Raw genomic sequence first — 19,158 nt, 5'->3', positions numbered from 1 at the left:
GTTTAAAGCATCCGACCAAATTGATAAGTCAACCCAAAGCAGGCTCCTACTCCGGCCAGCTTCTAGCTGCCTTTCGTGACATTCGGCTCCTTCATTGGTGACAGCCAAGAAAAGTCGAAGAGGCTTTCTGCACTGAGCACCCCGAGTTCGCACCATGGTTGGTATTGGAGGTATTCTGGCATGAGACCATATAGGCACCATTGCAGGTAGCTTGAAGGGATTGATGAGATAACAATGTCGTCAGCAGCACCATTCATTCCATTCGGTCATGTTTCACTTTCCTTACTGGCTCTCCATCTCTTCGATAGTTGAACCCTCGAATTCCTATAGGCCAGTCCAGCTCGATGTAGCGTACAGTGCCTAGATATCAAAGCACCGAGACGCCTTATGAGCCGCAAACTCTGGCTGGCTGACAACCAACAAAGACGAAGGTTGAAACAACCGTCACTCTCGGGTCTGCGCCAGGCGGCTGAAAAGCGTCCAGGAAATCCAAGGAAAGGCGTGCTGAGAGCTTTCGTCCCAAGCTACCCAGCCGGAAACCACAGACATGCTGACCCTCAGACGCACCCCGTCAGTTCGCCAACGCGTCGTTGTTGTCAGTCACAGTGATGTCTCCTTTCCTTGCTGTCCTAGCGCCCTATCTTAACGTATGGCAATACCTGTGGATCCTTCTCTGCGCTATGCACCGTATTGTTTACACACACAGTCTCTCTACCCGCACGCTATCTCCCCTCTCACACGCTGAACCAAGCCCGAATATACGCTTGTATCCTTCGACATGGTCATACTCAGCGCTGCTTCATTTTCCAGACTTTATGTCGTTGTGTGCAAGATGCCCGATTTCAACAACATTTAGGAAGCATAGTGTCCTTTAATATGTACAAGTGAATTGCCTGTATCCATCACCAAACGCCTGCCCTTGCCCTTGCCGCCTGGGTTATCTTCATAGGTCCCATCCTACCCTCCCCAAGTCCCCTGCAGCCCCTTTCGCCATCCACTTTGCTCCCCGTCAAACCTGTGTATTCAGAGGGCGTATTTCACTCAGCTCCATACCGCTTGGAATTTCACACCGTGCCAGTATTTCCCGTCATGCCATTTTCCATGCAAACAATGCTGTCCAAGCTGCCTGCCGGATACCGCTCATACCATCATCACTGGCTCACGAGCTCATGGCATCCAGCAGCTGGCAGAGCAGTGACCGCCCGATTGATCACATGTTTCGTTTGCCCAAGCCCTTGTGTTTTGCTCTAAGGATCCGACACTGGCTTTCGTAAGCTGACCAGTATCAGCCATTTTCTGCTCCCTCGTCAGCGGTCAACCATGTACTCCTCTTTCTCTCTTGTCAATGGAGATCGATCTTCTTCATCCATTATAATTTGGGGGAAAGCGGAGAGGGGCGTGCTCATGCGTTGTGGACTTGAGGCCCGGGCTCGGCTCCGCTGCATCAACACAATTTCCGAGTTAGCCTGGCCCCTTTTGCCAACTCTCACTTCTGATAGGCTGCTCATTGCTAATACTCACCGCCATGTTCATCTGCTTTCCTGAGGCACTGAGCAGCAGTAGGTATGCATAACCAGCCAAGCACGTGCACAGTAAGGTAGTGTCCGTGGCGGGACAGTCGGTATTAGGGGCTGTCCTTACCTTGTGCCATGGATGTATGTTATAACGTCCGCACCATGCAACGGGGTCGTGTGCTCTGTAATTGCAAATGTTGGTTCCGTTCTGTCTCGTTGTAACTTCTACCATATTGATTCCTTCCCAGCCATGCCCATGTTTATGTAACGACCAGCTTTTATATGCCTTCAAGTTGATGTGAAACCCGGTACTCCCTTATCCAAAGTGCCCAGATCCCATATCGACATGTTGAGATGCTGTCTTGGGCCGCTGAGAACCTTCGTTTTTCTTCACGAACCAGGAATCTTCATCACAAACGCCTTACCAATGCCATAGCTTCTACATGCGCGTCTAGTACAAGACACGGGTCATGATGCGTGCTGGATCCTTGTGTGAGTGACTTTGAAACTCGCGACCGCATGTCCGGGTTTGTACTCACAGCTCAGAGAATCCAGACCGTCGTTGATCTCCTTGATGTCCTCGGCCTTGACGCTGCTCACATCGGCCATGAGGTATGCAATCTAGCGCTAAGTTAGCAGACCGGAGCAGACCGGATTCCATGCTCGCCTTCCAATGCAACTCACGTCGCCTCTGCTGTCGGAGATCTGCTTGTCAACATTGTGGTTGCCAAGAATCTCGTTAACTGCCGTCCGTTAGCACTCTACACGTATACTAATTGTACGAATCATGGGCATTCTCTCACCTCTGCGCAAGACACCGGGAACATTGCGGTGAATATAGATGACCTGATTTTTTTGATCAGCTTTCTGTTAGCGGCCACGTCGTGCCAAGGGTTGCTTACACGAGCGTGGTCGGGCTCATCCAAAGTCAATGATCTCAGGTTAACCTCGGGCAGGTTAACACTGTTGAGCGTGGTGCCCTGGTTGATATAGCGGACAAGCGCCTCGGCAACTAATTCGAGGTTAGTTTTCATGCTTGAGCAACCCCTGGATGTATTCCTTACCTTCGACACCAATAGCGCGCTGGGCCTCCTCGGTGCTGCCACCAATGTGTGGCGTCAAAATGATGTTGTTCAGGCTACGCAGATCCTCGCCCCATGTGTTGAGTGAGCTGTTAAAGTAGTCGCCGTTGGCCGCCGGCTCGTTGGGGTAGACATCAAGAGCAGCACCAGCGATCTTGCCAGAGCGCATGGCGTTAATCAGAGCCTGGATGTCGACAACGCTGCCGCGACTGGCGTTGATTAAGTAAGCGCCAGTCTTCATCTTCTCGAGCTGAGCAGTAGAGATCAGGTTCTTAGTCTCTGGCAGCTCAGGCACGTGCAAAGTAACGAAGTCGGCCTCCTCGAGCAAGGCTTCTAAGGTGGGTACTTGGGTCGCGGTTCCTAGTGCCATCAGGTTCACGACATCATAGTAAACGACGTTCATGCCCATAGCCTCGGCCAGGACCGAAAGCTGCGAGCCAATGTGGCCATAACCCACAATGCCTAATCTACAGTCAGCAAATGATAGTGCATCCTCCGCACCATTTGACGATACAGAGGTCAGGCATGGCAAGATTACGTACCGAGCGTCTTGCCACGGATTTCCCAGCACTTGGAGCTGACCTTGTTCCAGGTGCCGCGGTGCATCTCGTTGGAGCGGTCACCAAGCTGACGGGCCAGAGTGATAATTTCGGCAATAACGAGCTCTGCAACACTGCGCGAATTGGCGAAGGGGGAGTTGAAGACAGCAATACCGTGGGCGGCAGCGTATTCGAGGTTGACCTGGTTCGTGCCGATGCAGAAGCAGCCAATGACGAGCAGGTTCTTGGCCTCACGCAGGACCTTCTCGGTCAACTTGGTCTTGGAGCGAATACCAATGACATGCACGTCCCTGGATGATCACATTGCATGAGTATGAGGCATTCTATCACTCTCCTCATCAGACTACGAGGCAAGGGATAGGCCTACCGAATCTTCTCAATGAGTTGGTCTTCGGGGAGAGAGGTCTTGAGAGCCTCGACCTGGTAACCTTGCTCGGTCAGGATATCTTTTCCTGTTTGATTGACATTTTCGAGAAGCAAAATCTTGATGTCTTGGGTGTTGAAGGGCTTCAGAAGCTTGGGGGCTGGCCTCTGGGCAAGAGCAGTGCCGGCTCTAGCGAAGCTTGAAGGGGGGGAGGTGAAAGTGGCGGTTGGCGAAGTTGAAAGTCCCAAGCTAGCGGAGACTTCGAGCTGTCTTCCATGCGCAGATGCGCCGGTGATGTCTTGTGCTGAGCTCATTATGTGTGGGTTGTACTGGTCTTGCTGTGTGAGCAAGATGGATGGGATGGAGGGGCAGTACGATTTTTCGATGCGGGGCAGAAAGAAGCACGCGAAAGCTGCCAGATCAAGAGCTGCTGGGCTGTTGTTGGGTGTGAAGTCGAAGGGAGAAGTAGAGCGCCGACTGGTATACGACAAGATTGCTAGATGAGCAGAAAACAGGGTCAACCAAGGCAATGGGCAGAGGTAAAAGTTTGGAAATGGTTCTGGGAGGAGGAAGTTTTTTAATCACTTCATTCATGTCAAGTAGCCAAAATGACGCGGGATGTGAGACGGAGGGCCGTGACTGATGTAAAATAATGAGGTACCTACCATACCAAAGCTTGGGAGTGGAAGGTGGTACCCGATGACTGTTTCCAGTCCAATGCATGTATCTTCACTATTATTTAGCATGCTTGAGGTACCTCGCGCTGCCCTTTTTGTAAGGTCATTGACGTGCGGTCTGCTGGACGCCTGTGGGGGGCACCACAAAGGGAAGGATCCAGCGAGACAGACCCCGATGTTGTGGGCAGGTGGTCCGGGATTCTCCCGCCGCATGTGGGCACTGTCTTTACACGGTGCGGAGGTCGGTGGTAGACAGTAGAAATCTGCCAAATGGAAAAGAATTCATGCGCGGCTCCAACCATCTGCTTAGGCTCGCACAGTGAATAAAGTCCGACCTGCCAGCGGAGCACGCCCGAAGGCCGGCAACATCCCTCAAGGTGTCCGGCACTCGGTCGTAGACTCGACTCTTCAGGCTCAGAGGCTACCTCAACTTACCACCTTACTCATTCCAGCCAAGCATGAGTTGCCTTCTGGGGCAGTCTGGGCCTGGGGTTGACTCACTGCTCCTCAGCAGGTGGGTTGAAAAGAGAAAGGGAGGAAGGAAAAAAAAACAATTTCCTCCGGCGCCGGCGCAGATGGCACACCACACAACAAGCATGAGACGGGACTGGCCACGACACCTCCTTTGCGTGGGTCGCGGCTTGTTTGAAGATTTGGCCGACGCATTAAAATTCTACTTGGTGTAGGATATGCTTTGACTAAGATAGTTGCTCTTGTTACCTTACCTTACCTACCTGCGTGCCTACCTACCTTAACCAAAGTCACTGACCTGACCAGAGTGCCGATCCCGGACCGCACATCGACCTATGCGGCTTCGTCGTATCATTTCCATAAAGTGCTGGTTAGTCCAACGGCCGCTCCGACCTTCTAGAGGTCCGCATGCACCGCCGCGTCCGCCCTTCAACTCCCCGACACTCTACGGAGCTTCCATATTGGTCACAACCGTTGAGCCCCAGGGCGACAACCTGACAATAGAAATAAGATTCCTCTATGCCTTCCAAGCCACTTATATATACGACCAGGCGCTCCAATTGCTGCGATATAGTGATGATGCCCCAGAGAGCATGCTTATTATATCCTTCTAAATTACGCGCAGTACACCAGCGAGCTGAGGGTTGGAGTGACCCACAGCCATATGCGGGAACATGCCCGGGCACCGTCCCACCCCACCTTGGAGATGCAAGTAATAGGAAGATTTGCTTATGTGACTTATTTCCTGTCTATTGCTTCCATTGTTAATGCCCCTACCCGTTTTACATGAAGGAAAATTCGAGTGAACACCCTTTCTACAAATCCATTTTAGCAACGACGTATAGCATCATTCATGACCAGAACGTAAGGTGGCCGTTTCGTTGAGAATGTTTGAGACCAAAACGTCAATTACCATCTATCAAGCGAGAAGCTCATCCATTCAATGCTGCTCTGCTTGGCTTAACCCTCAAAGCGGGTTTGTTGACGTGGCGCCAAGCGTGACGCCGCCGCCTTTCATGACGCGAAAGAATCAGAGCATGACCATCACGCACTCCCCTAATGAAGTCTGTCATGAACGTGAAGAACCTAGCAATCCGGCCGACCGATAGTCGTCGCTCAGCTCTGCTTGCATTCAGCCGCCTCCTGCTTGGGCTTGCCGGTGTCGTCCTGAAGTATGGATTAGCGTCTGCCATCGTAGGATCCTCGGGTTACACGTCACTTACGTCGTCCTCGGACTCCTCATCCTCGTCACGGTCCTCACTAAGATCATCCTCGTCCTCGTCGTCTTCATCGTCGAAGTCACCCTCCAGGTCATCATCGTCGAGCTCCTCAAAGGCCAAAGCCTCGCCGGTGAACCAGTCAATGGCACGGGGAATGAGCTTCTCCTTGATGTCTTCACCGAGTTGGTAATCAAGCTCGAGGCGCTCCTCGATGTCGGAAGCAGCGTCATCATCCTCGTCGGCCGGGGCCTGGGGGGGAGAGAAGAAGTTGAAGAAGGATTCGGTGGGCACCGTCTTCTTGACAATTCGGGTCTGCTTGGTGTCTGAAAGAGGGATTAGCAGGTGCATCGCGATGGGCGGTATGTGTGAAGAGCTTACTCTTGTTTCTCTGCTTCTTGCTCTCGACTCTGACAGTCAAATCCTTGCCCTCCTTCCACTCAATCTTATCACCCTCAGCATGGTCGTAGATGAAGTCACCGCCGTAGCCGCTTTCACTTTGGTAAAAGTACGTCTTGGTGACGGTCTTGTTTGTGAAGAACTCATTGTCGGCAAATTCGAAGATAAGGCGGAAACCGGGCTTGTCGAGATATTCCATGCGGATATCGATCAGGTGCTTGAGAGCGGCCTCGTCGCGATCGGTAATCATCTCGGCGAGAGAAATTTGGTTCTTCATGGCAGACAACCAGAACTCAGGGATACCAGAAACCGGCTCAGTGGATTCGGCAGCCTTCTCGGTCTTCTCAGCTTCCTCAACCTCCTCATCATCATCCTCGTCATCCTCCTCGCCGGCCTTGATCTCCTCCTCTGTAGGTTCAGAGGCACCGTTGACAACCTTGGCACGCTTCTCGTAGAGAGGAGTGAACTTGGCAAAGTACTTCTTCTCGAGCTGGAGAACCTCCTCTTGAAATTCGGCCTCAAGCTTAGAGTGTTCCTTCTGGATGCCTTTGAGGCCGGCAACACGGCGACGCACCTGGGGAGGCAGCGACTCGATGTAGCCGGAGGATCGGCCAACGAGAGAACCAAGTCTTCCTTGGATCATCTGGACGAGCTTGGGATTCTGAGCAAAGATGGAGGCGGCAGCGGCACGATCGAGATCCTCTGTGAAATGGGTGCACGTCAGTAACGGGTCGATAGAGGGGCGGGTGTCTCCAGAGGTGAGGCCCCAAAGTGCGCGCAAGAAAGACAAGAGTTGAACATTGCAGCGGGGGTTTTGGTACATACCCTCCTTGATGCTGGCGACGCCAGGCTGCTGGGCATGCGACGAAATGGGCGCATTTTGAAGGGGGGTATTTTGCGGCGTACTGTATGCTCAAGAGTAGATGTCAGCCATGGTGGTCGTGGAATGGGGCAAGGGAAGCCTAAGGAAGCGACCCCTCGCCACCGGGAAGAACAGTGCCGCAAGATTTGTGACTTACGGCGCGGTGGCCGGATCAAGGCGCTTGTTACGGATGGGCTCAGCCATTATGTGCGTTCGAATCTTTTGATCGTCCGTATTCGATAATAGAGTGAAACCACAAGAGGCGTGGGACAGAGAAGTCCTGGGCTGATCTTGAAGGGAGGTTGCGGTTGATGGAGATGGCAGGGTAGAGAACGGTGCCGAACGTGGGAAGTTGTAGATGCGCAGTTGACTTTATTTTGGTGGGGGGGAAGGTAATGTGTGGTATTGGAAAAAAAAAATTGGGAGAGAGGCTTTCTCCTCCGTTGGGGCGGGTACCGCAAGTTGGCGCCTGGGCTCCTCCTATGGTTAGGCGGGCATGGCGGGCACAGCGGGTAGCGTGCTGCCAATGGATTCCACTGCGGGCGACTTCCACAAAGACGACCTGAGCCAAGGGGGCCGGGGTGGCAGACAGTTCCATGCAATTGAACCTCATGAGGCAAGATAGGTAGGTACCTAAGGCACCATGCCTACCTACCTTAACTATCCGTACAAACCTAAGATACCTTAGGTAACCTGGTAGGTATGGAGGAGGCATGTACACCAGGTGGTGCAGCACTGGTTATCCGAAAGGTAGCCTAAATAAGGCGGGCAGGCACCTAGGCAGTCCCGCATCACTGGGCTGGGCTCTCTTGAGAGGTAGCGTTTATTGGCCAGACGTGTTGAGAAGGTTTTGATCTTGACAGAAGAATCAACAGCGACCTTCGAAAACTGCCCTGGGGCTCTGATACCTCTTTGTCGCTGCATGACTGCACAGCTTCCAAGAGAAAAACAGCGAAACATACCACTCGATACCAGTCAAACCGTATCATTCCAGCAAATTTGACCCAGGCAATCTCAGCATTGATTCCATACTTACCTACGATACCCATACGTGGCTGGCGCTGACCAAGTGAGGTAATGCGGGGATTGCAGCGGGGGCCACTGGGGCTACTACCTAGGTACCTATACCTAGGTATCTCAGTCACAGCGCTCCCTCCCGTTCGTCCTGCGCAACCTGGACAGCATCCAAAGTATCGTCATCTATCAGACAAGTCCCCCGCTATGTAGCTAGATATATACCCGGTATAGAACTGTCTTGCAACGATCATTCCCATCAATGTTGATTTAGACCAGGTCGGTGCATGGTTTTGTTCGATACCTATTGCCTTTGAGGTGGTTACCCGCAAAGGTCTCCGTCGGCATATGCCGAGGGTTGCTTACCTAAAATTTCGACGGGACAGAAATTCCTCCCCTCTGCCACCCCTCCCACCCTGATACCTACGCCATTCCGCCCTTCGCAAATTCCAGCGGTTCGTTTCCTATCAGTGCAGGAGGTGGCCTAGGTACCTAGTTGCCCAGCCACCGTGCTCGCATGATACGGTTGCTTACCTTCGCAAGCAGCTTGAGTTACCTTAGGTAAGCAGGTAAGGTCCATGAAAGTGTCGTCACATCCTTTCAGAGGTACAATTACCCATGATAGATAGCTAGCTACCTTACCTAAGGACGGAGAAACCTGCCTACCTTACTCCAGTCGCCTCATAATCTCTGAGAACCTGCAAAACTTCTTCCATGCCAACTTAAGTCGCTTTACTCTTGGAGCACTTAAGTATGCGATATGCCAACATACAATCTCCGTAGCTCAATAAGACAGCTACGGGTGCCTGGCTTTTCCTTGCTCCTTCGCGAGCTCGAGCTAGAAATCATCCAGTTTGAGGACGATTGAACCGTGCGGGCATCCGCGTTGACTTTCTTGACCTCTCCATCGACCCCCCCCCCCCCCCCCCCCCCCCCCCCCCCCCCCCCCCCCACACCCACCCCCCCCCCCACACCCCCCCCCCCCTCTCCTCCTTTTCCTCTCCCCCCCCCCCACCCCCCCGCCTCCGCCCCCCCCCCACCCCCGCCCCCACCCCCCCTCCCCCCCCCACCCCCCCCCCCCCCCCCCCCAAAACTCCGAAATCGCATCGCAGCGCATCACAGCATAGCTTCCTCGAGCTTCCCTTAGCTGTTTCTTCTAACTGTCTCAACCCAACTAAGCGTTTTGACCCACGGGTATGTGCCACTCTCGCCAAATTTACAACACCGCTTCTCTCAACTCGAACCTCGTTTCGGCAGTCCAGCCACGCCTTCAACCTCTTGTCTCTCGAGCTGGAACCTTCGATACCATTACGGCGACTAGATCGCCCTGAGGAAGTTGTAGATATGCCTGCGCCAGGAGAGAATGGGCATCATCGTGCCTCCTCTACATCGAGGAATGGCCATGCGCCGCTCTACCGGCTCGACTCGAATCAAAGCTCAACGAGCATCTTCGAGGAGGTAGAGATGGCTCATGACGAAGTCAGACAAACCCAAGTCCCATCTCCAATTGCGTATTGACGCTGATCATACTGTCTGTAGCTTTTCTCTGGTCCTATGGCCGAAAGCCTTCCTACCAGCGTTTCAGCCTTCTCCCATCGACGGCCTCGTGCTGACTCGACGACGAGTTTTGCATACTATCACGATGAACCCGAAGCCTCTCCTACTTCGTTCGAAGACGAACGCCAAAGCCTGTCAGATGTGGGAGACTTTGCGTTTGGTGACGAGGAGGAAAGCTACGCTGATTACGAAAACGGCGAAACCATCGATGATTACATGTCCCAACGCAGGCGATCGTCAACGCACTCAAGATCGTCTGTTCACGCCCGCCTGTTGCGCCAGGACAGTGGCATGACCAACAAGAGCCTTGGTGGAGATCGTTTAAGCCAGAAGGTCTACATGGTGAATGAGGACCTTACCATTGCCATTGCTGGCTTTCGGACAAGTCGACTTGGCTTCACTGCTTATGTCGCACTTTGCCTATGCACTGCTGGTGTCGCTTGGCTACTACTCAGATGGTTTCCTAGATGGCATGTAAAACTTTTGGGTCTGCCGTCTCCACTGGCCGAGTGTGACTGGGTTGTTGTCGAGGTAAACTATGCGTTCCCCCTATTGTTGCACATGAGCTGACTTCGTCTAGAATCAATGGGGAGAATTTGCCCTGATGGACGTAGACAAAAAGCTGTACGGTAGACCTATGTCTACCATCTTTGGCCACACTGGAAAGAGCTACGGGGTAGATGATGATTACGACCCAATCATCACCGAATTACGCATGCTCAACTATCGTTATGTTCGCTTGTACTTCAACCAGCAAAAGGACAAGTTTGTCATATTCAACGGCTGGGTTGACCCGAATTGGACCGATCCTCGCGCCGTGCGTGCTGGCATAGACAGTGATGAGAAGGGACTGCGAGCAGTTGTTTTTGGGAATAACCTGATTGATATTGAACAAAAATCAACACCGCAGTTGCTCGTAGATGAGGTAAGAAATCGTTTGTAGTGGTAGGTCGAGATACTGATCGTTCCAGGTTTTTCATCCTTTCTACGTCTTTCAGATTGCCAGCCTGATTCTGTGGTCTCTTGACGAATATTATTACTACGCCGTGGCTATCTTCCTAATGTCGTTTGGAAGTATTGCCACCACCCTCATTGAAACCAAAGCGGTAGGTCGAATTCACCATTGTCTTTTGTTGGTATAACCGGAGGCTAATGAAACAGACGATGAAACGACTCCGCGAGATTTCTCGCTTCGAGTGCGATGTGCGTGTACTTCGAAATGGATTCTGTAAGGACTCAGCTGCCGTATAAACTTGCTCGAAATCCTGACGGACATAGGGCGATTTGTATCCTCGAGTGAGCTCGTGCCTGGTGACGTTTACGAGGTCAGCGACCCAAATCTGACTCAATTTCCGAGCGACGGCTTGCTTTTGAGCGGAGACTGCATCGTTAACGAGAGCATGCTGACAGGTGAGTTTCACTCGCAAGTCCTACTTCCGCATGAGTGAAACTTGTTTGGCTTACATCTCGCTCTCAGGTGAATCGGTCCCTGTGTCTAAAACACCGGCCACCGATGAGACGATGTATAGTCTCGATTTGGCTGCACCGACCGTGTCGCCAGAGATTGGTAAACACTTCCTCTTCTGTGGTACCAAGATCATTCGCGCCCGGCGACCGCAGGAAGAGCGTGATGGAGACGCTGTCGCCCTCGCACTCGTGGTCAGAACGGGATTCAGCACCACGAAGGGATCCCTTGTACGGTCCATGCTCTTCCCCAAACCATCCGGCTTCAAATTCTACAGAGACTCTTTCCGGTACATCAGTGTCATGGCTATCGTAGCCATGCTTGGTTTCATCGCCTCTCTCTTCAATTTCCTGCGGCTGCACCTTGCCTGGCACCTCATCATCGTCCGTGCTCTCGATCTTATCACAATCGTGGTGCCGCCAGCGCTACCCGCGACGCTCACCATTGGGACCAACTTCGCGCTGGGCCGACTGAAGAAGAAACAAATCTTTTGCATCAGTCCACAGCGGGTCAACGTAGGTGGTAAGATTGACATCATGTGCTTTGACAAGACCGGCACCCTAACAGAGGACGGATTGGACATACTCGGTGTTCGGGTTTCATCAACAGTAACAGGCAGGTTCACGGAGGTGCTTACCGATCCATCGTCGTTCGTACAGGCGCAGGCCGGCGGTCCAGCCCAGATGTCAAAATTGAGGGCAGCCTTGTACACCATGGCAACTTGCCACTCGTTGAGGTCTGTGGACGACGAGCTGATGGGTGATCCACTTGACCTCAAGATGTTTGAGTTTACAAGGTGGTCTTTCGAAGAAGGCAAACAAAGTCCCAACGAGGCAGACGACCAAGACCAGGGCAGCCTTTCGCCGTCAGTCGCCCGACCTCCAGCTGAGCATGATGCTCTTCTGCGAGGCGCCACTCAACAAGGAGATCAATCGGTAGGCTGCGGACCCCTGTCGATCAAAGCTAGACTAACCCACTTAACCAGCAATTGCTTGAGTTGGGGGTACTGAGGTCCTTCGAATTCGTTTCGCAGCTCCGTAGAGCAAGCGTCATAGTTCGACAGTTTGGACAGCAAAGTGGGGACATATATGTCAAAGGCGCTCCTGAATGCATGCGGGAAATATGTCGCGAAGACAGCTGTGAGTGATCCATATCTACTGAACTGATTTAGGTGTACCTCGAAGGGCACTACTGACCTTGAATGTCCTCTTCAACATATAGTCCCAGTCGACTATGATGATCAGCTTGCCTACTATACACACAAGGGTTATCGCGTCATTGGCTGCGCAGCTCGCCATATTCCAAAACTCAGCTGGGTCAAAGCCCAGAAAATGAAGCGACACGAGGCCGAGTCTCAACTGGAATTCACTGGTTTCATTATTTTCGAAAACAAGCTCAAGCCGACCACAGCGCCTGTACTGACTGAGCTACTGGAATCGAACATCAGTACGACGATGGTGACAGGTGACAACATCTTGACTGCCATCAGTGTTGCTCGTGAATGCAACTTGATCAACAAGACTGCGCACTGCTTCGTTCCGAGATTCATAGAAGGCAAGTGGCGACAAGTGAGGTATCTGATTGATTCTAACAGTAAGCAGGCAACGCCGGTGACCCAAAGGCTCGGCTACGGTGGGAGAGCATTGATAACGGGGGTTTCCAGCTGAACGAACAGAGTCTTCTTGCAAGTTCATTCCAATTCTAAAGACATTGTTGTAAAGCTAACTTTGTTGCACAGCCACTACCACCTCCGGCTGACGTTGACGCATCATTGGCATACAACATCAATGACATCCGCAATTACTCTCTAGCAGTCAGCGGCGAGATTTTTCGCTGGATTGTGGACTTCGCGCCTCCGTTGGTGTTGCGGAGAGTATGTTCATCCCCCGGAGCGTGCCACCTGGCTGCCTATGCTTACGATCTCAGATGCTGGTCCGTGGTCGAGTTTTCGCGCGCATGTCTCCAGATGAAAAGCACGAACTGGTTGAGAAATTGCAAGCGATCGGGTACTGCTGTGGCTTTTGTGGTGACGGTGCGAATGATTGCGGCGCTCTCAAGGCTGCAGATGTCGGCATCTCCCTCTCAGAGGCGGAAGCTTCTGTTGCAGCTCCGTTCACGTCACGCGTCTTCGACATCGGTTGCGTTCCCCAGGTTATCCGGTAAGTGTTTTCACCCCCCACGAAGCAGAGTATCATCATAACACATATCTTTAGCGAGGGTCGTGCTGCACTTGTGACGAGTTTCAGTTGCTTCAAGTACATGAGTTTGTACTCGGCCATCCAGTTCACGTCCGTCAGCTTTCTTTATGCTACAGCTTCTAATCTCGGTGACTTTCAAGTAAGTTGACATGATCGCCCAAAGCGTCATCACTGGCTGATCACTCTTTAGTTCCTATTCATTGATCTACTGTTGATTCTTCCTATTGCCATTTTCAGTAAGTCATGAGTCTAGTTCAGAACCGTTGAATAAAACGCTTATAAGTATCGTAGTGAGCTGGGCTGGGCCATACCCTGTCTTGTCACGAAAGCGACCAACTGCAGACCTCGTCTCTCGCAAGGTGCTCATACCGTTACTGGGCCAGATGGTCATTTGTATACTCGTGCAAACTGCTGTATATGTCGCCGTGCGAAAGCAGTCATGGTGAGCGCTTCCTACCTTGCTCCCACCATCATCTTTACGCACTGCTAACTACAAGAAAAGGTACGTACCCCCACGTGTCAACCATGACAAGTCGAATATCAAGAACTCGGAAAACACGGTTCTATTTCTGGTGTCCTGTTTCGAGTACATCTTGGCGGGTGTGGTCCTCAACGCGGGCCCTCCTTTCAGAGAAAAGGCGATGACGAACTGTAGGTGAAGTCGGATTGCAGCAACATTTGTCCAAGGAACTAACAATGAAAAGGGCCGTTTATGACAACCATCGTGGCAACCCTTTCAATCACAATATGGATGATCATTGGCCCGGGGCATTCAGTAAGGCACCTGATGCAACTTACCAAGACAAGCTGGGACTTTGAGCTCTTCATGATTCTACTCGGGGGCGTTTACTTGGTCGCGGCATGGATATCAGAAAAGTACCTCTTCCAAAAGCTGGCTCGGGCCGTGGGACGTTTCAAAGAAAACTTCCTGAAGAAGCCGAAGCAAAGAAAGGAGTATAAAATCATTTTGGAGCACATGGAGTTGTAGGATTACAAGGTTGAAGAGATGCCTTTGCGGCTTGATCGCACACGCTGCCATAATTCCACGTAAAGTTGGCGAGCATTGCCTTGATGTATTAAAATAAGGAATCGAGTGTGACGATTAAATCTAGTTTCTCCCTGAATGCGAACTTCTCAGTCTCGGTTTCTAGCTCGGATGTCAAGGATCGTGCTGTATCAAGCTACCTGAGTTGACCATAAATGAAGGTGTCATCGATGATCCACCGACCCGCATTCCGGTGCCGAACTAGCCCAGGCGGGTCGCTCCGGCTCCGAGTGGCCGGGGTCGCGGTCGCACCCTGCGACCTGCCACCCAGCCACAATCACAGCTAGCTAGTCGATACAATCATTCAGGTCAAGCTTCGCCTGCTACCTGTTACTTCCAAGTCTCATACCAGTAATCTCCATTGAAGTAGCCTAAACACCTCGCATCAACCAACAACCCATATTGCTTTAGACCTCACTCGAAGCGGGTGCTCGGACATCGCTTGGGTTTCAAAGTACAATACAACCTCACGCATTGGGACTCGGGCCACAGAGACGGTCAATCCCTTATTTCTGCCTCTCTCATTCCACTGAACCTTCGCGAATCACCTCTACCGCGAAGATGAACATGGGTACGTCCTCGCATACAAGCCTCATGAAGCTCATTGTGAAGTCAGCATGTGACTCGACAACAGCTCTCTAACGCAACATCTAGACTGGATTCTCGACAGCGGCTACCTGCCCAACGCCGTCATCAGGATAGGCATTCGGCGCCAGCTTCAGGAGCGTCTCGACTCCATCGCGAGCACGTCTCTCGGCCTCGATTACGAGCGGAAGATGACGTTTATCGAGAAATTGCGCACTCAACCCATTGCAATTGAGACCGCTACGGCCAACAAGCAGCACTACGAGGTTGGCACCGGTGTCCTCGCCGCATGCCTTGGCCCCCGCATGAAGTATTCGTGCTGTCTGTACCCCAAGGGAGGCGAGACATTGGCACAGGCGGAAGTGGCCATGTTACAGACGTATATTGAAAAGGCGGAACTAAAGGATGGTATGAGTATCTTGGATCTCGGGTGAGTCGTCTCCGGCCCTTCCCATGCATCGTGAGATCATATGTTAGATTTAGGGCCTGACTGACCGTTACAGCTGCGGTTGGGGATCAGGAGCGCTGTACTTCGCCGAGGTACTTCCTAACTCCAAGGTCACGGCCTTTTCCAACTCCAGGACGCAGAAGGAGTACATCGATGGGAAAGCCAAGGAGAAGGGCTTATCAAACCTCACGGTCATCACAGGTAACGTTGTTGACTATGAGTTCGAGCGGGAGTCTTTTGACAGAGTTGTCTCCATCGAGGTTTGTATTTTCCCTGACCGCTAGATGCGTCCGATGAAAAGGATTTTGACTGTAACAAAAGCTATTTGAGCACATGAAAAACTACGAGCTCCTTATGGCAAAGGTGGGCAGGGCCTTAAAGCCTGGTGGCAAGCTTTTTGTCCATATCTTTGCCCACAGGACCACTCCCTACGATTAGTGAGTAACGGCCGCGATGTTGTGCATTATCGGGAAGCGCTGACCGCGGAAAACCTCAGTGAGGAGGGCTGGATGACGACGTATTTCTTCACAGGAGGCACTATGCCTTCCACCGACCTGCTCCTATTCTTCCAGCGGGACTTACAGATTCAGAAGCAGTGGTGGGTCAACGGACAACACTACTCCAAGACGTGCGAGGTAAGCTGCCGCCGATCGCCTTTCTACCGTACATCAGTCTCAGTATGACGAGCTAACACGAGCATCAAGCACTGGCTGAGCAAGATGCTTGCGCATAAGAAAGAGATCTGGCCGCACTTGGTCGAGACGTATGGGGAGCAGAACGCCAGCGTGTGGTTCAACAGATGGCAAATCTTCTACTTGGCGTGTTCCGAGCTGTTCGCCTACCAAGGCGGGGATACCTGGGGCGTGTCGCACTACCTCTTCGAAAAGCCCAACACTCAGTAGAAGAAGTGACGGACAGAGATGAACCCAAGCATGGTTGGGCTTGCCGCAATTGCTTTGCACCCATAATAGAGTAGCTAATCGTTGATTCCTCTGCCTATATTTGCCTGACTTTTGGACTGGCGAATGCCGAATGATCTGTTGATATCGCGCATCTTGCGCGTATTCCTCAAACTTCTTGTTCACTAGACCACCCATCTTTAGAGCTTTCGGTTCAGTGATCCCAAGGGTGCTTCCAGCCCAGCAACACAGCTCCTGCACATTTCCGTCAGCAATCACGCAATCAGTATTATCGAAAGTTGTAGGGAATATACCGTCTTTCTTCGCGCGGTACATGAGCTATCGATGGCGCAGAATGACATTAGCTTCCTCGGCCTCGCGGTATCAATAAGGGCTTCGGTAAGGGACATACGAAGAACCACATGCCAGCGCCCAGGGCAGTCGCTGTGAAGCGGTACACACCAGGGACGTGAGGCGTCGGAGGCTTGGGGCCGGTATACATGGCGAAAGTCGATACGCCAGGCGCGTCGTTCCGGGAAGATTCTCGAGGGAGAGGAATGGATGGAGGGATTCTTGAGGTTGCAACTCGTCAGCAGGCCGCCAGAAACTCAATTGAGTCCGGTCGAGTGGGCTCACATACCTCGGATTCGCCTTTGCCTCTAGGCGTTCTAAGCTTTGCTGGGAAACTAGGTCGGGAAATTCGGACAGTGATGGCCGTTCATCAGTCCCGTAGGAAGAAACGTCGTTGACGGACTGACAATCTGAGAGGTCCTTGGATGCTTAGGTAAGTCGGCTTGTGCCGGAGTGTTGGACCAATGGCAGAAAGTGCATTCTAAGTCTCTCTTTTCGTCTTGGCCCAGGGGACTACCCACCCAAGAGCACTGAGTGACTCGTGCTCCATTCACTCGGTACGTGTCTCCTTTGTCAAGACTTGCAAGCCACGTAGGTACCTAGGTACTCCGTTCCTTACCTTAGGGATGGATACCTATTCGGTACCCACCAACCTTCCATTGGGTGCTTGGCTAGCAGCACCTCATTCTTCCGAGTTCAAACTTGCAGCGCCTCATTGCCGCAGTACCTACTCTCCAGGTCAGTACAAAGGCTCAAACCCCTGGGCACTCAATTAGCGGCGTCAGGGTACCTTAGGTGGTCGTCGATTCCACCGTTAAGCCCCCCCCGGCCGGATAAGAACCCACCCCTCCCCAACTCCAGTGACAGTCGCGGCATGAGATGGTTAGTGCCACCTATCCCTCCACCTGTCACGTACACATACATACACTCATACACTTGTTCAACACCAGCCTGTCTATCTGCGCCTGCATCAACTATCCATTCTTCTACGCAAACTTTTGCGACCTAACCCGACACAGACGCTCGCTCGTTCAATAAAAAGCCACCTCTTCCCGGTCTGGATTATTTTGTCATCTGGATATCTAGACACGACGACTTACGCCGATTATCGATCAGCGGACGATTACATCACCTAAATCTACAACAACCAGCGTATGCAACATGGCAACTCCTAAGTTCAACTCAAAGTCACCGACTATACGGCGCATATGTAAGATGCCTCTCAAACGTTGGATTCTTATCCATCTGACCACTCAGAAGCTCGCTAATCAATCGGACCCAAATCAGTGCGCGAAGCCCAAGAACTCTCCAGCTCTCCATCACCAGATTATACGGCTACTCCATTAGAATCAGATCTATTCGAATGGCACTTCACTTTCCGCGGGCCACCCAACTCCTCCTACAGCGAAGGCATCTACCATGGCCGTATCGTGTTGCCGCCTACATATCCTCTCCGCCCGCCGAGTTTCCGGTTCCTTACACCCAGCGGCCGTTTCGAAACCAACAGGGAGATTTGTCTAAGCATCAGCGGCCACCACGAAGAGACGTGGCAGCCTGCGTGGGGCGTGAGGACTGCACTCGTCGCGTATGTTCAGCCTGGGACTCCCTCTCTCTGCCTTTCCAGTCCCTATTAGAGATGTTTCCCCGTTAACTAACAAGATAAAAGGTTGCGCAGCTTCATGGAGACGGACCCCCGAGGCCAGCTGGGCGGCCTCGAGACAAGCGATTCTGTGCGGAAGCGTCATGCCATCGCATCGCACACATTCAAATGCCCAACGTGTGCAAAGACAAATACTGAAATCATCCAAGAATGTGAAGAATCGGCCAAGGCCAATTCCGACTCACCAGATTCAGCGACTGAAGTTGAGATACCCTCCGAGCTGAAGCTTGGATACAAGGATGAGATGACTGAGTCTAAGGTCTTAGAAGGAGGATCCACGGAAGCAGTGACACCGGTGCCTCCGACACCAAGAACCGAACCGGCGGATGCAGAGAGTGCCGAGCTGGCCGAGGGCTTTGTTCGTACGGCACCTGAGACAGTCGTGGCGGCCAGTTCGGCATCAACATCACAATCACCAGCAACGGCGGCATCTTACCCTCCTGCGCGTCCAGGTCAAGGGATTATCACCCCTACACGGACGGTCTCGCTGCCTCCGGCCCCAAATCTTAGTGTTCGCCCCCAGGCACCTCCTACCACCCGTGCGTATGACGAAGGCGTACCACTGTGGGTTGATCGAGCCATTGTTGTTCTCGTTGTACTTCTGCTGGCCATGATTCTCAAAGTCTTGCTTGACTTTTAGTTACGATGATGCTCCTACAATTTGCATGAGGGGATCCAGCCCCCGTCACCCTGGATGAACGCTGAGATGCGAGAATCTGTTTGTTTCACGGTTGCTGGCGTCTGGTTGAGGTTATTTAGGCGGTTTTGCTTGGCCATGTCCATGATATAT

The 19,158-nt window shown here is 52.3% G+C and overlaps 7 protein-coding genes across 7 annotated transcripts; 4 read left to right on the top strand and 3 right to left on the bottom strand.

Annotated features, from left to right (window-relative positions):
- Window positions 1-1,965: 1,965 nt before the first annotated feature.
- CABS01_12263 (D-isomer specific 2-hydroxyacid dehydrogenase) lies at window positions 1,966-3,834 on the bottom strand (the record flags this gene model as incomplete). The annotated part of the gene is made up of 8 exons (XM_060545617.1): window positions 1,966-1,994; window positions 2,054-2,135; window positions 2,199-2,257; window positions 2,318-2,360; window positions 2,417-2,526; window positions 2,579-3,058; window positions 3,139-3,446; window positions 3,524-3,834. The coding sequence occupies 8 exons, from the start codon at window positions 3,832-3,834 to the stop codon at window positions 1,966-1,968; spliced, it is 1,422 nt and encodes a 473-aa protein (XP_060396790.1).
- Window positions 3,835-4,219: 385 nt separating this feature from the next.
- Window positions 4,220-4,456, top strand: CABS01_12262 (uncharacterized protein; the record flags this gene model as incomplete). The annotated part of the gene is made up of 1 exon (XM_060545616.1): window positions 4,220-4,456. One exon carries the CDS (start codon window positions 4,220-4,222, stop codon window positions 4,454-4,456), a length of 237 nt encoding a protein of 78 aa, XP_060396789.1.
- A 1,328-nt stretch (window positions 4,457-5,784) lies between these two features.
- CABS01_12261 (nucleosome assembly protein) lies at window positions 5,785-7,350 on the bottom strand (the record flags this gene model as incomplete). The annotated part of the gene is made up of 5 exons (XM_060545615.1): window positions 5,785-5,835; window positions 5,892-6,211; window positions 6,267-6,986; window positions 7,110-7,189; window positions 7,304-7,350. The coding sequence occupies 5 exons, from the start codon at window positions 7,348-7,350 to the stop codon at window positions 5,785-5,787; spliced, it is 1,218 nt and encodes a 405-aa protein (XP_060396788.1).
- A 2,154-nt stretch (window positions 7,351-9,504) lies between these two features.
- Window positions 9,505-14,368, top strand: CABS01_12260 (ATPase; the record flags this gene model as incomplete). The annotated part of the gene is made up of 16 exons (XM_060545614.1): window positions 9,505-9,639; window positions 9,700-10,248; window positions 10,298-10,642; window positions 10,689-10,823; window positions 10,879-10,945; window positions 10,996-11,127; window positions 11,195-12,117; window positions 12,168-12,321; window positions 12,404-12,750; window positions 12,921-13,055; window positions 13,109-13,341; window positions 13,396-13,519; window positions 13,571-13,616; window positions 13,672-13,822; window positions 13,883-14,031; window positions 14,085-14,368. The coding sequence occupies 16 exons, from the start codon at window positions 9,505-9,507 to the stop codon at window positions 14,366-14,368; spliced, it is 3,909 nt and encodes a 1,302-aa protein (XP_060396787.1).
- A 692-nt stretch (window positions 14,369-15,060) lies between these two features.
- Window positions 15,061-16,360, top strand: CABS01_12259 (methyltransferase; the record flags this gene model as incomplete). Its single annotated transcript, XM_060545613.1, has 5 exons — window positions 15,061-15,440; window positions 15,514-15,718; window positions 15,780-15,895; window positions 15,955-16,093; window positions 16,163-16,360. Coding segments are annotated over 5 exons (1,038 nt in total), but the record flags the coding sequence as incomplete, so codon positions are not given.
- Window positions 16,361-16,571: 211 nt separating this feature from the next.
- On the bottom strand, window positions 16,572-16,859 carry CABS01_12258 (uncharacterized protein; the record flags this gene model as incomplete). The annotated part of the gene is made up of 3 exons (XM_060545612.1): window positions 16,572-16,612; window positions 16,672-16,696; window positions 16,770-16,859. The coding sequence occupies 3 exons, from the start codon at window positions 16,857-16,859 to the stop codon at window positions 16,572-16,574; spliced, it is 156 nt and encodes a 51-aa protein (XP_060396785.1).
- A 1,010-nt stretch (window positions 16,860-17,869) lies between these two features.
- Window positions 17,870-19,008, top strand: CABS01_12257 (ubiquitin-conjugating enzyme; the record flags this gene model as incomplete). The annotated part of the gene is made up of 3 exons (XM_060545611.1): window positions 17,870-17,918; window positions 17,996-18,293; window positions 18,375-19,008. The coding sequence occupies 3 exons, from the start codon at window positions 17,870-17,872 to the stop codon at window positions 19,006-19,008; spliced, it is 981 nt and encodes a 326-aa protein (XP_060396784.1).
- Between the last annotated feature and the right edge of the window lie 150 nt (window positions 19,009-19,158).

The sequence above is a fragment of the Colletotrichum abscissum genome (genome assembly GCF_030869225.1).
Source record: "Colletotrichum abscissum strain IMI 504890 chromosome Unknown Scaffold_36.1, whole genome shotgun sequence".
Classification (NCBI taxonomy): domain Eukaryota; kingdom Fungi; phylum Ascomycota; class Sordariomycetes; order Glomerellales; family Glomerellaceae; genus Colletotrichum; species Colletotrichum abscissum.
The sequence above is the reverse complement of the archived record's forward strand: the minus strand, read 5'-3'. Positions and strand labels throughout refer to the sequence as shown.